This window comes from Orycteropus afer, unplaced genomic scaffold (genome assembly GCF_000298275.1).
Source record: "Orycteropus afer afer isolate SDZICR_OR568_19922 unplaced genomic scaffold, OryAfe1.0 scaffold00074, whole genome shotgun sequence".
NCBI lineage: Eukaryota > Metazoa > Chordata > Mammalia > Tubulidentata > Orycteropodidae > Orycteropus > Orycteropus afer.
In genome coordinates, this window is record NW_006921661.1 from 7,648,069 (window position 1) to 7,664,331 (window position 16,263).

Genomic DNA, 16,263 nt, shown 5'->3' on the forward strand with positions numbered 1-16,263 from the left:
GTTTTCCTGCCTCTTGGGGGTGGGGCCTGGGCCCCTCCTCTTACCAGGAACCCTTGCTGGAGAGAGAGTATTTAACAGACTTTTTCAAATTCAGGCCTCTCCAAACACATTTCCTTTATTTCATTCAGAGTACAGGCTTTAGTCATCTGGTTCTTATAAACATCTAACATAACTGGTATGAGATCAAATTGTAAGCACTCATATCTTGCCCTGTGGTGCTGCGGTGAGCTTACACAAAGAGAAGTTGGGGAAAATGCAGTGAGTTCATGTGAGTCTTCTCAGTTCAAAGCAGGTCTTGTCATGAGATGACAACATCGGCAGTGTAGCTGAGTTTCTGTGACTTTCAAGGGGTGCCCAAGTCAATAAAGGGCCATGAGAAGGGCTGAACTGTTTCTGCTCATTGCTGACCAGGATCAATCTTTTCACTAGCCAGGGAATCCTTTTTCTAAGGGGTCAAAGGTCAGAAAGCTGATAGCGTCGCACAAGACCATCTCGACAGGAAGTGTAGATCTGCTTCTCCCATGTGGCTACCTGGAACACAAGAGTTCACAGTTCAAAAGAAGACTGGGATTCTTCAAAACAATAGAGCCTTTCCACAGTCCCCCCTTTTCCCAAGGAGTTTAAGCAGATTTATTGACTATGAAGGTAGGAGATGAAGAATTACATTCATGACATATATTTTACATATGATTGTTGTTGTTGTTGTTGTTATGTGCCATCGAGTCAAACCCGACTATAGCAACCCCTCCTTGGGTTTTCGAGGCAGTATCACTACGGAAGTAGGATTGCCCAACCTTCCTTCTGAGGAGTGGCTGGTGGGTTTGAACCGCCAGCCGTCTGGATATGTATTTACAAAATGGCTGGCCAGGGTCAAGGACTACAGAATAGGGAGTCTAACTACTCTAAGTGGAGAGTAAAAGCCCATCTGCACATGGTTTAGAGCACAGGGTCCGAATCTGGGGAGGAGATTTCCATAGACAGGCTTGGGTACCCCATAAAATTGCATGCAGAAAAGTTCTGAATATGTGGGATTTTTTTGGGGAGAATTTTATCATCAAGTTCTCTAAGATGTCTGAGATTCAAAGAAAGTTAAGAACCAGTAACTTAGTGGGAATAGCATAAATTTTAGAGTTAATTTAATCTCAGGTTTGCTACTGTGTAGCTGCATAATCTAAAGCAACTTCCTAATCCTTTCGGGACCCAAGTTTTCCTCATTTGTAAAATATGTTAATTCATAATAAAAAACACTATGGAGGAATTTTTTAAAAAATTATGTGTGTGTGTGTGTGTGTGTGTGTGTGTGGTGGGTCCATATGCATTTACCTGAAAAGAGGTCTAAGATATTAAATGGGGGGGAAAAAAAAGTCACAGGGCAATCTATACAGAACTATTCCAATTATGTGCAAAGAAAAAACTGTATTATTTACATAAAATACATAAACACCAAGATATAAGTGCACAGATTTTCTGAATACAGACTTGAAATATTTATGCCAAACTGTTAATACTAGCTACTTCTGGAGAGAAGAGTAGAATTAAAGAAGCTTTAAAGGAGAATTTAAGCCTGTGTATATCTGTATTGTTTGAATTTTTATAGATATGTATTAATTGTGTAACATTTGAAAAATGTAAGAAAAACAGGAATAATGAGGGGGCGTAGTGCCTAAGGCATTTGACTGCTAACCAGAAGGCTGGTGGTTCAAACCCATCAGCCACTCCTCGGAAGAAAGACTGGGCGATCTACTTCTGTAGTGATACCACCTCGGAAACCCAAGGAGGGGTCACTATGAGGCAAATCAAGTCCATGGCAGTGTGAGTTTTTTTTTTATATATATAATATCTCAAGAAATGGTAACAAAATTCAAATGAGACAATATGTGTAAAATATCTACTATAATATCTGATCACTATATATTTCTCCATTTGTTCTTTTTCTTTTAAGTCTAATCAAATGAGCAAATCAGTTTTGAACTTGAAATAACGATGGATAATATTTGTAAGTCAACACTTGTCTGTCATTGTGTTGTACTGTGCTGGCTTGCATTTTTCTGTGATGCTGGAAGCGATGCCAGAAGTATTTCAAATACCAGCAGGGTCACCCATGTTGGGCATGTTTCAGCAGAACTTCTAGACTAACACAGACTGGGAAGAAGGGCATGGTTATCTACTTCTACAAAAATTGGCCAATGGACACCTTACGAATAGCAGCAGAACACTGTCTGATACAGTGCTGGAAGATGAGCCCCTCTGGTTGGGAGGCACTCAAAATATAACTAGGGAAGAGTTGCCTTTTCAGTGAGTTGACCTTAATGGTGTGGCTGGAGTAAAGCTTTAGAGACCTTTATTTGTTCATGTGATATGACTCATGAGAAGAAACAGCTGCAAACATCCATTAATAACTGGAACGTGAAATTGACAAAGTATGAATCTAGGAAAACTGTCAGTTGTCAAAAATGAAATGGAACACATAAAGATCAATATCTTAGATATTAGTGAGCTGAAATGAACTGGTATTGGCCATTTTGAACCAGACAATCACATGGTTTATTATGCTGGGAACGACAAATTGAAGAGGAATGGCATCACATTCCTCGTCAGAAAAGAATGTTTCAAGATCTATCCCGAAGGACAGTGCTGTCAGTGATAGCATAGTATCCATACACCTACAAGTAAGACCAGATAATGTGACTATTATTCAAATTTACATACCAACAACTAACATCAAAGATGAAGAAAATGAAGATTGTTACCAGCTTATCCAGTCTGAAATTGATCAAACATGCAATAAAGATGCACTGATAATTAATGGTAACTAGAATGTGAAAGAAAATATGTCACACAGCCCCTAGAGCCTGGCACTTTGAACTCGGACTTAAAGCCTCCAAATTACAAGAATAAAACTCCTGTTTGTTAAGGCCATCCCATTTAAGGTATATTCTTGTTAGAGCAGCACTATGTAACCAGAACACTGATAAACGGAGAAAAGACTGAAATTATCAAGGATTTCATTTTACTGGGATCCACAATCACAACCATGGAAGCAGCAGTCAATAAATCAAATGATATATTGCACTGGGCAAATCTGCTGCAAAAGACCTCTTTAAAGTTTTATTTATCTCATTGCCATTGAGTTGGTTCTGACTCATAGGGACCCCCGGCTTGGGCTTCCAAGGCAGTATCTCAACAGAAGTAGATTGACCAGTCTTCCTTCCAAGAAGTGGCTGGTGGGTTTGAACTGCCAGCCTTCTGGTTAACAGTCAAATGCCCTAGGCACTATACCACCAGAGCTCCTACAATATTTATAGGATACTTTAAATTTACAAAAAGCTTTCACATATATTATCATTATTATTCACATTTTAAAATGAACTGATAGACTGACTCAAGACATAGTAATTTTAATCACCTCATATGCATTTCAAAGCTGGACAATGAATAAGGAAGACCAAGGAAAAATGAAGTCTTTGAGTTATGGTGCTGGCAAAGAATACTGAATGAATATACTATAGACTACAAGAAGAAGGAACAAATCTGCTTTGGAAGAAGTACAGCCAGCATGCTTCTTAGAAGGGATGATGGGACTTCATCTCACATTCTTTGGACAGGTTATCAGGAACAACCAGTCCCTGAAGAAGGACATTCCTGCTTGGTAAAGTAGAGGGTACGTAAAAGACAGGAAGACCCTCAATGAGATGGAGTGACTGGCTACAACAATGGTCTTATACACAGCAACAATTGTGAGGATGGCACAGGACCAGACCATGTTTTGTTCAGTTGTACATAAGGTCGCTATAAGAGGAACTGATTTGATGGCACCTAACAACAACAACATTTATCTCACTGCCGTCAAGTTGGTTCCGACTCATAGTGACCCCTGGTTGGGTTTCCAAGACAGTATCTCTACGGAAGTAGATTGCCTAATCTTCCTTCTGAGGAATGGCTGGTGGGTTTGAACCACCAGCCTTCTGGTTAGCAGTCAAATGCCTTAGGCACTATGCCACCAGAGATCCTACAATATTTATTGTTGTTGTTGTTGTTATGTGCTGTCGAGTCGGCCCTGACTCATAGCGACCCCTCCTTGGGTTTCCGAGGCAGTATCACTACGGAAGTAGGATTGCCCAACCTTCCTTCTGAGGAGTGGCTGGTGGGTTTGAACCGCCAGCCGTCTGGTTAGCAGGCAAGTGTCTTAGCCACTATGCTACCAGAGCTCTTACAATATTTATAGGATACTTTAAATTTACAAAAAGCTTTCACATACATTATCTCATTATTATCCACATTTTACAGATGAACTGATACGCTGAAGAGGCAAAATATGTGATGAAGTAACTGTGAATTTAAAATCCTGATTTCTTTCCATCTCACCATCCTGCTTCATACAATAACAATTATCATCCCTAGTAACCACAAAGTAGCCAGATTCAGGCCCCTTGAAGCCCTGAATTCTGGATGAGAATCACCCTGGCTATCAGTCAGTATATACGGTACCTTGTATACAGGGTCACAGTCAGGCCCAGTGAGCTCAATGACATAGTCTAAATCTTGCTGGACAATGAAACAGCTTCCATCACCTGAAAGACAGAAAGAAAATTTAGGTAACTGTAGAGAAGCCTGCATTCAAAAGAGTTCAAAACTAAATCTTTCCATTTATTTCTGTTGATCATTACCCTAAGAAGATGGTTCTAACACATCTAATGGCAAACAAGTTTTATTAGCTGGGCCAACTATGAATGACGTATATTGGCAGCTTAGCATGCTGGTCTGGGAGGATTTGGAGGCCAAACTCACAGTAAGTGGTAGACTAAGGATTTAAATTCAGTTCAGTTTGGGTCTAAAGGCTATGCTCTTTCCACATCATGCTACTGCCCAATAAAATGAGGGCTAAATAGCAGTTAAGGCTAGAACTATGAATTGCAATCATTAACACAGAAATGACAGTTGAAACAATGAGGTCTTTGAGGAAGTATAGAAAAAGAAATGCCAAAAGGTCAAAAAAGCTGTGTTCCCCAAAAGTATGTGTTATAATACTAATTCCTATACTATTTCCAAGTGGAAATAGAGCTCTTTGTTATGTTAATGAGGCCCTATCAGTGCAGGGTATATCTTAAATTCAATTACATCCGAGATATAAAAAAAGCAGATTAGGCACAGAAACAAGGAAGCACAAAGGAAGCAAGACAGGAACCATGCCACATGAAGATCACAAAGGAACCAAGAACAAAGCTGAAAAGAGACAAGGACCTTACCCCACAGGCAAGAGAGAGAGAAAGCCTTCCCCTAGAACTGGTGTCCTGAATTCAGACTTCTAGCCTCTTAAACTGTGAGAAAAAAATCTGTTTCTTAAAGCCACCCATTTGTGTTTCAATTACAGCAGTACTGTTGTTGTTGTTTTGTGCCACCAAGTCGGACCCAACTCATAGTGACCCCTTCTTGGGTTTCCAAGGCAGTATCTCAACAGAAGTAGATTGCCCAACTTTCCTTCTGAGGAGTTGCTGGTGGGTTTGAACTGCCAGCCTCCTGGTTAGCAGTCAAGTGCCTTAGGCACTATACTATCAGAGCTTCAATAGCAGACTAAGAAACTAAAATAAACTCAATCAGGAAATACTGCTGGTACAACAGCAGAAACAGGAAAAGAATTCAAGTTCAACAAATCAATTTGAGAGCCTATAGTATATCATGAATTATGTTAGGCATTTGTAAATATAAGTTATTGAAACTAGAGAAAGGAGATTTGAAGAGAGAGAATAAGTCACACACAGTGTCACAGAGGTCAAAGGAGATAACAGTCTAAGAAGGAGATAACAGTAACAGAACTCATTACTAAGAGTCATAAAAGATGAAGATAGATTTGCCCATTCATTCAACAAACATTTGCTAAATAGTTTTTAGTCCTATCCAAGAGTTGGCAATATAGAGATGAACAAGATATGGTAAATGTGCTGAAGAAAACTTGGAGACCAGTGGATGAGACAGGGCTGTACATAGAAAAAGTCACTAGATCTACCAAGAAACACATGATTGGTGGCCTTTAAGAGGGCAATTTGAGCAGAAGAGCAGGGGCAGAAGGTAGACTGCAGAGGTTCTCAAGGGAAGAGTGTGGCATGGCAGCAAAAATCTCATCCCAGAACTGTAGAGTAGTATACCATTTTGGAAAGTGGTATGGCACTTCCTTAAGAAGCTGGAGATAGAAATATCATATGATCCAGCAATCTTATTACTAGGTATATATCCTAGAGAAGTAAGAGTCATGACATGAACAGATACATGCATACCCATGTTCACTGTAGCATTATTCACAGTAGCAAAAAGATGAAAACAACCTAAATGCCCATCAATGGATGAAGTGATAACCACAAAATGGTACAAATGCACAATGGAATACTACACAATGTTAAAGAATAACAACCAATCTGCAAGATATCTTATAACATGGATGAACCTAGAGGACATTATGCTGAGTGAAATTACTCAGTCACAAAAGGACAATTATTATATGAGACCACTACTGTAAAAAGTTTAAAAAAAAAAAGGTTTACACACAGAAAGAATTGTTCTTTGAAGGTTACCAGAGGTGGGAGGGGAAGGGACGGACAATCACCAACTAGATTAGTATTAGTTGGGGTGAAGGGAAAGGCGACATACAACAAGGGGAAGGTCAGCATAAAAGGACCAAGGCAGTGAAAGACAGAGAAGCACAAGAGTTAAAGGTACAAAGAACACTATTACATACACAATCCTGCAATAACAGTAATAGTAATAATTTACAAGTGGATATATAGATAGACAATCTAAACAGGGGTCGTAAGGCAAATAGGACTACACCCATCAATACAGATAGGTTTGACAGAGGCTATTTCTACCTATGTATTTATATGTGCTGCAAATATATATGGGAGCTCTGGTGGTGGAGTGCCTAAAGCATTTGACTGCTAACCAGAAGGTTGGTGGTTCAAACCCACCAACCACTCCTTGGAAGGAAGATTGGGCAATCTACTTCCATAGTGATACTGCCTCAGAAACCCAAGGAGGGGTCACTATGAGTCGGATCTGACTCGAAAGCAGTGTGTTTGGTGCAAATATATACATGAATGTAGTAGAGCACACAGGGGACAAAGTTGTGAAAAAACAGCTTGAGGGAATGAGTTGCTAGGTATGGAGACTCAGGACCAAAATCTCAGGGGACACTAAGGTCAACTGACATCTCATAATCCACAAAGACGATGTTCTACATCCTGCTTTGGTGAGCAGCGACTGAACTTAAAAGCTGTGAGCAACCATCTAAGGAGCAATTATTTTTCTCTCCTTGTCTGGAGCAAAGAAGAATGGGGAAAATCAAAGATGCAGGAAACCATCAGTGAAAGAACTAATGGAGCATGTGAATCCCAGCCTCCACAACTCTGAGACCAGAAGAACTAGATGGTGCCAGGCTACCATTGCTGAGCACTCTGAAAGAGATCACAGTAAGAGGTCCCAGAGCGGGGGAAAATGTGGAAAAAAACTCAAAATAATAAAAAAGACCAGGCTTACTGGTGTGATGAAGACTGGTAGAACCCTAAGACTATGGCTCTTAGATATCCTTCAAGCTAGGAATTAAACTTAATCCCTGTTGATTCAACTGGCAGCCAAGCAACAGACAGGCCTATAAAGTGAACAGTGATATCAGGAAGGTATGCACTCATTAGAATAATCAAGCATGTGAGATCAAGAGGACAGCATCTGCCCAAGGACAGAGCTAGGAAGGTGGGAGAGGACAGGAAGGTAGGAAGAAAAGAGGGGGTGGGCGCAGGGAAGAAGTGGGAAGAATGCTGGAAAGCCGTTAGAGTGTGGGGACTGCAGTAAACGTCACAAAACAGAATGTGTATGGATTGATGAATGGAAAACCAATTTGCTCTGTACACTTTCACCCAAATCACAATTTAAACAACAACTACAACAAAATCTCTCATCCCAGAAATCTGGCAGCTAAGGGAATTCAATGAAAAAGGATTATAATGAGTGATAGCAGCAACATCAAGGGAAGTGGCCACATATAACAGCTGTTTCCTGCATCACAAAATGGTGCTAATCCATGCAGAAGAGAGAAAGAGTGCTAGAAAATTAGGTCACAGATTACTGGTTACTCTCTACAAAAGTCTGGAAATTCTGAATAAGGGCCAGTGAAATAAGGTATTAGTTTGACAGGGATGAAAGGTACCTACATTAGAGAGATGGCCAGAAAACCTAGACATTGTAGGCTGTCTACTCAACAGCTATTCCTGGCCCTTCTCCTTGCTACAAGAATTTAAAATTGTTTCCAGTAACAGGTGATCCAGGAGAAAAAGCCTGATTAGACCAAGTCAGTTATGGTAATTCCATCCCCCTTGCCAATGACTGCCTTAGGTAGGTGCATGCAACATAATTCTGGCCAATGAGTTATAAGAGCAAGTCTACTGAACTGCTCCCGAGGAAATTTCCCGCATTTTCAAAAGGTTAATAAAGTATCCACTATTATGTGAGGATGAGAGTTGCTGTAGCTATCTTAAGTTGTGACCACGAGGGAATAAGCTTTAGGACAAAACCCAGGGAGGAGAGAAAAAAGATGGATGGAAGCTGGGTTCTTGATTTTGTTTCTTTTTCCTTGCTAAAGCTTTTATTTATATTTAAATTTTTAAGAAAAATAAACTATGCATTTTGGAATAATTTTAGATTTACAGGAAGTTACAAAGACAGTACAGAAAGTTTCCATATACCCTTCAGCCAGTTTCAGTTTCCCGTAATGTTAAAATCTTACATTTGTTCAAAACCAAGAAACCAACACTGGTACAATACTATTATAATTAAATTCCATACTTTTTATGAGTATCACCAGTTTTTCCTTTATGCCCTTTTCTTTTATGTCCTGGATCCAATCCAGGATAGCACATTGATTTAGCAGTCAAGTTTCCTTAATCTCCTCTATTGACTTCATTTTGAATCATTAAATTATCTAAAGGAGTCCTGATGGTGCAATAGTTAACCACTCAAAAGTCTGATCATTCAAAATTACCCAGAGGCTCTGTGGAAGAAAGACCTGGTGATCTGCTTCTGCAAAGATTACAGTCAAGTACCCACCAGCCACTCCTCGGAAGGAAGGTTGGGCAAGCTACTTCCGTAGTGATACCACTTCGGAAACCCAAGGAAGGGTAGCTATGAGTCGGGTCTGACTTGATGGCACTTAACAACAACAACCATTACTGATAATTTTGATCAAAGATCCCATAGAAGAGTCTTGATCAAAAGTGGAAAATGTACAACAGAATTTCAATTCTCATGGACTAAAGAGTTTCTGGAGCCATGGAGGATGGATGAATCCCTGAAACTACTGCCCTGAGATAATCTTTAAATCTTAAACCAAAAATATCATTTTAAAACCAAACAACAGTTTAGCTTAATTAGTTAAAGGGTCTGCCTTTAGCATTACGATCTTTTAAGAACTATCCATATGGGATCAAATTGACAATAACAACTTGAAAGGTGAGACAGGAACCTTGGGGGCACTGAGTTTATATTAATGAGGAACAAATGAGAAAGGAAGGGTGAGAATAGGTGTACAACTAGAAGAATGTAATCAATGTCACTAAACTGTACATGCAGAAACTGTTGAACTGCTGTATGTTTTGCTGTGTATATCCTCAACAACAACAAAAATAAAATTTAAAGGGAAAAAAAAAAGACAGAAAATCCTAAAGGACAGTTCTACTTTACGGCATAGAGTTGCTATGGGTCAGAACTGACTCAATGCACAAACAAATGAACAAATTAACCTAATTTGGAACCATCAAATACATGGACTTCTTGATAAGTGAAATGGTACACTTTCCTATTTATTTATTTATTTAAATGAGTATCCTGTTGCTAACAGCCAAAAATATCCTAACTGATAACACTGAAACACTCAGGTTATGTGGTCATTCCACATTTTAAGAGTCTAGTCCTTCTTACATCATTTCTTGAGGATCCAGTCTCCCTTTATGGATACATTGTTTCATATATTCCACCCCCCCCAGACTCTATTCCAAATATTCTGTTCTGACTACACCAAGCCACTCACTTTCTCTTGCTGTTATGTGCCGTCGAGTCGGCCCCGACTCATAGCAACCCCTCCTTGGGTTTCCAAGGCAGTATCATTACGGCAGTAGATTGCCCAACCTTCCTTCCGAGGAGTGGCTGGTGGGTTTGAACCACCAGCCTTCTGGTTAGCAGTCAACTGCCTTAGGCACTATGTTACCAGAGCTCCCTCACTTTGTCTAGAACATTGTATATAAGGCACTCGATACAATACCTATCATATAGTAAGCACTCAATAAATGCTAGCGTCCGTCTTCTTGCCTTGTCTATGCCTTTGCATACATTATAGCTCTGGCCTTAAATGTCCATCTTTACATGTCACCTGGTGAAATCTTCATCAGCTTACATGTCACCTAGGCCATGAAGTCTTTCTTGATTGTACTCCTACCACCAAAGTTAGCTGTTCTCCATGTTCCCAAGTAGTCTTCTACTTATCAAACAGTACTACGATCACATGTTCCCATGCCTGTCTTCCTTAATAACTGTGAGCTCCTCAGGGCAGAAACTGTAAATGATTCATCACTGAATCCTCCATATCTTACAATAGTAAGGGCTCAATCATTTATTCTATCAGTTTATTGAGAACTTACCACATGGTAGACATTGAACTAAATGCTGTGCATAACATGATGAATAAGGCACAGTCCCTATTCTCAAGGATGTACACAGATAGCTACACTGTAGAGTGATAAGTACTATGTAATAAGCACACTGTGCCAAAGAATCATGTAGGATCATGGCCCTAATGTAGCCATTGATCAGACAGATATAACTGAGTTTGTGGTTTTTTTTTTTTCAATTTTTATTGTGATTTCGGTGAAAGTTTACAGAGAAAATTCATTTTACATATAGCAGTTCATACACATTTTGTTTCGTAATATTGACTGCAATTCTGCACAATGTAACAGCTCTCTTTCCACTCTCTCCCTTTAGTTATCTCTTCCCTGTGTTCTTTCCTATGCATTCCTGCCCCCTGAGCTATCTCCCTGTACAGAAATACTGCTCTTCTGTTCTCCTATGACTGGTGGTTCTAAGGAGTGTATTTGTAAATGTTCATCCTGTATGCCTGTCTATTGTTTGGCTAGAAATCACAGAAGTGAGTTCAGTTCCAGACCTGAAGGTTAACTAGGGGCTATATATAGTCTTGAGAGTCTCACAAAGCTCTATCAGACCAGTAAACCTGGTCTTTTTTATGATTCGGAGTTTTGTTCCATATTGTTCTCCCACTCTATCCAGGATCTCCTGCACTGAATCTTTTCCGAGTGGTTGACAGTGGTATCCAGGCACCATCTAGTTCTTCTGGTCTCATGGTCATAAAGGCTGAGGTTCACATGGTCCACCAGTCCCTTGGACTAATTGTTTCCATGCATCTTTGGTTTTCTTCATTCTTCTTTGTTCTGGATAAGGAGAGACACATTGTTGCATCTAGATGGCCACTTGCAAACTTTTATAAGGCTCCAGTCACTACTCACCAAAGCAGGATATAGAACAATGTTTTTGTGTAGTATATTATGTCATTTGAGCTTGATGTCTCCTGCGACCATGGCTCCGAGCCCACAGAAGACATTTGAAACTATGTTTAATTAAATGAACTACATGGAAGTGCCTCTCCCAACTGGTCCCCGGACCCACCTTGACTAGCAATGAATCCATCTCTAAAACTCAGCAGGGAGAGAACTGGTGCTCCTGATCTGTGGATAACTTGTACTGGAGTCCTAAGGATCAGAATAAAAGGGATAATTTTACTTTTTTTCTTCAAAAATAGCTCTTGGTTACACTCAACATAGAGTAGTAACCACATAAAAGCAAAGAGGACAAATACAGAAGGAGATTAAATATCCATACGGTTTCTTTACTGGCAAGATTCTAACTGGTAGATCAAGACAATCCACTCAAAGCTACCTTGAAATGAAGATCTTCTCAATGGGATACGAGGGATGGTATCAGAAACTAAAATGCATTATCTTTAAATGGGATTATATGCTGATGAGAAAACAGATGAAAACTGTGATAAAGTGGGAGAAGTAATCATTTTACAACAGAGCCTCAGGAGAGCAAAGAGTCAAACCCAACAGGTCCATGTAGTTAATTAGGTACAGTGCAATGATGATTGTGATAATAGTGGTAGAGATATTAATAGCTGCTAAATGTTGAGGCTATTTTAGGCATTTACAGACTTTATCTCATTTATTCAACATTATAGTATAGAAAAGTAGGCATTATAAACTCCATTTTCAGATGAAGAAACTGTGACTCAGACAGCTTAAGTAATTTGCTACTAAGCATTGATGTTGGAATTCAAAACCCAGGCACATGTGCACAACCACTATGATGCCCGACGTCTTCATGAAGGTTGGTAAGGAGGCTCAGGAAGCCAGTATGTTCTGTTGTTGCTATTTGCCATCGAGTTGGACCCGACTCATAGCGACCCCTCCATGGGTTTCCGAGGCAGTATCACTACAGAAGTAGATTGCCCAAACTTCCTTCCGAGGAGTGACTGGTGAGTTTGAACTGCCAGCCTTCTTAGCAGTCAAGTGCCTTAGGCACTACGCTACTATATACTCTGGAATGAAATCATCATGACAGTACTAAAACTTAAGAGTACTGAATAAGAGGAATTAGCAAAATATACCTCATCATGGGTAGAGATTTGCCTTTTAGCAATACTATATATATTAATAAAAATCAGTTTTTCCTATCAGGTACCTACAACATATCCTTCAATCTATGACTTTAATGAAGGAGTACCATATTTTTTGGGAAATAATGTACCCACATAAATAACCATGTACACATGTAACATACATAGCACATATAGGAAACTAACATGAGGGGACTGCATGGTTTGCAAATAACGCATGTGTTATTTGTGTAAAAATAAGGTAACTATCAGATAACAAAGGTCCTTACATAAGCAATTCAGAAGTGATTTTACAAAATATAAAGGCTATTCTTTTCCACTTATTCTTGCTCCCTTTTAAACTTTCTTTAAGATAAGGTTTATTCTGAGTGGCCCCAATAAACAGAAAGGAGATTTCTTCTCAATATAAAGAACTTTTTATCAGAAACAACTGCACAGCACTGGAATAGGGCTATTTACAAGGCAAGAGACTTTTCAACTGGGAGCTGAATGTTCACCCATCAGGGGTTACATGGGGTGGAGGCTATCCCTCCCAGTTCCAAGATGCTCTTATAGTAAGACTATTTGTAAGAATTAAAAATGAAGCAGGAAAGGTGACTTGATTTTTAAGTAATTTCATTGGCCTAGAACAGTTATCCATTTAGTTTATTTCTCCTGGTTTTTTAAATAAAAGAGATCATTTATATAATAACAGGTTTACAATGGCTCTACTTTCTCATTCATTATTCAGAGAGATATAAATTTGACATTACTAACCTTTTACAGTTGATGAAAGACACATTCAAGAGAAGTGAAGTGACTTGTCCAAGTAAGTGGCAGAGCCAGGACTCAATTTCAGGCCACTTTACTCTGAATCTCTTGCTCTGGGATTTAATTTAAGATTAAAAAGGAATCTGAAGCACACACCTGGAATCAACTCTTGATCTTAGCTCTTGTTACAATCAATTGTAATTATTGGTTTATCTTTTATATTTGCCTCCAGAGTGTGAACATCTTGAGGGAATTCCCATATTTTTCATGCCTAGCACAGTACTTGGCACATATCAGACATTAAGGTCTGTTGATTAATAAGGGAAGGCATAAGGGAGCCCTCAGTTGTTTGAAAATTAGCTTATTTGGAATAAACACATTACTCGATAATGTTCACTAAGTAATGTACTGATCCATAATCACACGCATGCAAAGAGTATGGTAATGGGAAAATAGAATTTATTAGTTACACAAACTTGGACAAATAGTCTCTTTGTGCCTTCGTTTCATCATCTGCATGTACAACAGAGATAATTCTTGCCCTGACTACCCCACGGGTCACTTTAAGAATTCAATAAGACAATGAAGGAAAAATGCCATATAAGTATGAAGAACTATTAATACAAGATAACCCTGCTTATAGATAAGAAGTTCTGGTGGTGCCAAGGTTAAGGCATTTGGCTGCTAACCGAGAGGTCAGCAGTTTGAACCCACCAGACACTCCACTGGAGAAAGGTGAGGCAGTCTGCTTCCATAAAGATTTACAGCCTTGTAAATCCTGTGGGGCAGTTCTACTTGTCATATAGGGTCGCTATGAGTTTGAATTGCCTCGATGGTAGTGGGTTTGGTTTTGCTTATAGATCAATGCATCTCCAAGTGTTATCGGCAGATCCCAACTGGTCCATGAACTGCTTGCCACCAGTCTCTAACAAGAAAAGAAGCTTGTGCCAGAATGTAAATCAATTACATCAATATGACTGTTTAGTTCAGATGACTTTTTTTTTTCTTTGTAGAAAATATTCTTCCAGGAAGAAAGTAATGTGTATATTTATATTCTGACACAAGCTTCTTTCTTATTGCAGACTGGTAAGCATTTTGTGGGCCAGCACTGTAGAGTAGGACAACGCAACACACTGCCATTGAGTCGGATTAAACTCACAGCGACCCCTCCTTGGGTTTCTGAAGAGGTATCACTATGGAAGTAGATTGTCCAACCTTCCTTCCAAGGAGTGGCTGGTGGGTTTGAACCACCAGCCTTCTGGTTAGCAGTCAAATGCCTTAGGTACTATGCCACCAGAGCTCCCAGAGTAAGACTAGTGTATCACAATAAAATTTTTTAAAAAAAGTAATCAATAGAGTAAGACTAGTGTATATATCATGATTACAGCTAACAAGAGGGAAGCAAAATGTCTGGCCCTTGCTTTAATTTTATCCAGCTCATTTGTAACCATACAGCCCAAGCATAATCTTAGCTCAGGTGACTTACTATGGCTTCTCAATCAGAATATGGTTTAATTCATGAGGTTTGATTAAAGAGCTGGGAAAAATATAGTGTTACCAAATAAAGGAAGGGAGGGAGAGAACCCACTTGAGGCAGGAAGCTGCTGGAAGCAGCCAGGGCCAATGGCCCTGATCCAGGTAAGGGGAGGGAGAGAGAGAACCCACCTTAGGCAGGAAGCTGCCAGAAGAAGCCAGGGCTGACAGAACAGGGGGATGGCCAGGAAGTGGGTAGAGAGGTTTAGAACAGCTAAGGGATATGAACTTGTCTGTCAGTTTGTCCTACTGTGGTGGCTTGTGTGTTGCTGTGAGGCTGGAGGCTGTACCACCAGTGTTTCAAACACCAGCAGGGTTGCCAATGGTGGACAGGTTTCAGTCGAGCTTCCAGACTCAGACAGACTTGGAAGAAGGAAGAGGCTATCCACTTCTCAAAGAACTGGCCAGGGAAAACCTTATGAATAGCAGAGAAAAACTGTGTGATACATTACTGGACAACTTTATGAATAGCCCTGAAACACAGTGCGATATACTGGTAGAAGACGAGCCCCTCAGGTCAGAAGGCACTCAAAATATGACTGGGAAAGAGGTGCCTCATCAGAGTAGAATCAATTTTAATCGTATGGATAAAGAAAAGCTTTCGGGACCTCCATTTGCTGACGTGGCACAACTCAAACTGAAGAGAAACAGCTGCAAACATCCATTAATAATGAGAGCATGGAATGTACAAAGTATCAATCTAGGAAAATTGGAAGTTGTCAAAAATGAAACGGAACACATAAAGATTGATATCCTGGGGATTAGTGAGCTGAAACAGACCGGTTTTGGCATTTTAAATCAGACAACCATATGATCTACTATGCCGGGAATGACAAACTGAAGAGGAATGGAGTGCCATGCATCATCACAAAGAATGTTTCAAGAACTATCCTGAAGTACAATGCTGTCGGTGATAGGATAATATCCATATGCCTACAAGGAAAGCCAGTTACTACTACTGTTATTCAAATTTACACCAAAGATGAGGAAATTGAAGATTTTTATCAACTTCTGCAGTCTGAAATTGACCAAGCATGCAATCAAGATGTGCTGATTATCACTGTTGATTGGAAAGCAAAAGTGAGAAACAAAGAAGAATCACCAGCAGCTGGAAAATATGGCCTAGGTGATAAAAATAATGCTGGAGATCGCATGATAGAATTTTGCAACAATTTATGTGCTGCAAATACCTTTTTTCAACAACAAAAATGGCAGCTATACATGTGGACTTTGCCAGATGGACTGCACAGGAA

The 16,263-nt window shown here is 39.7% G+C and overlaps 1 protein-coding gene across 1 annotated transcript in view; it reads right to left on the reverse strand.

The window, feature by feature from the left end:
• Positions 1 to 453: 453 nt before the first annotated feature.
• The window catches only part of PAAF1 (proteasomal ATPase associated factor 1), an 82,222-nt gene continuing 66,412 nt past the window's right edge, over positions 454 to 16,263 (reverse strand). Inside the window, exons 8-10 of the mRNA XM_007941039.1 lie at positions 11,719 to 11,801; positions 4,489 to 4,571; positions 454 to 531 (exon numbers count right to left, since the gene is read on the reverse strand). Of these exons, the coding sequence (XP_007939230.1) occupies positions 454 to 531; positions 4,489 to 4,571; positions 11,719 to 11,801 (244 nt within the window). The remainder of the gene's footprint in view (positions 532 to 4,488; positions 4,572 to 11,718; positions 11,802 to 16,263) is intronic.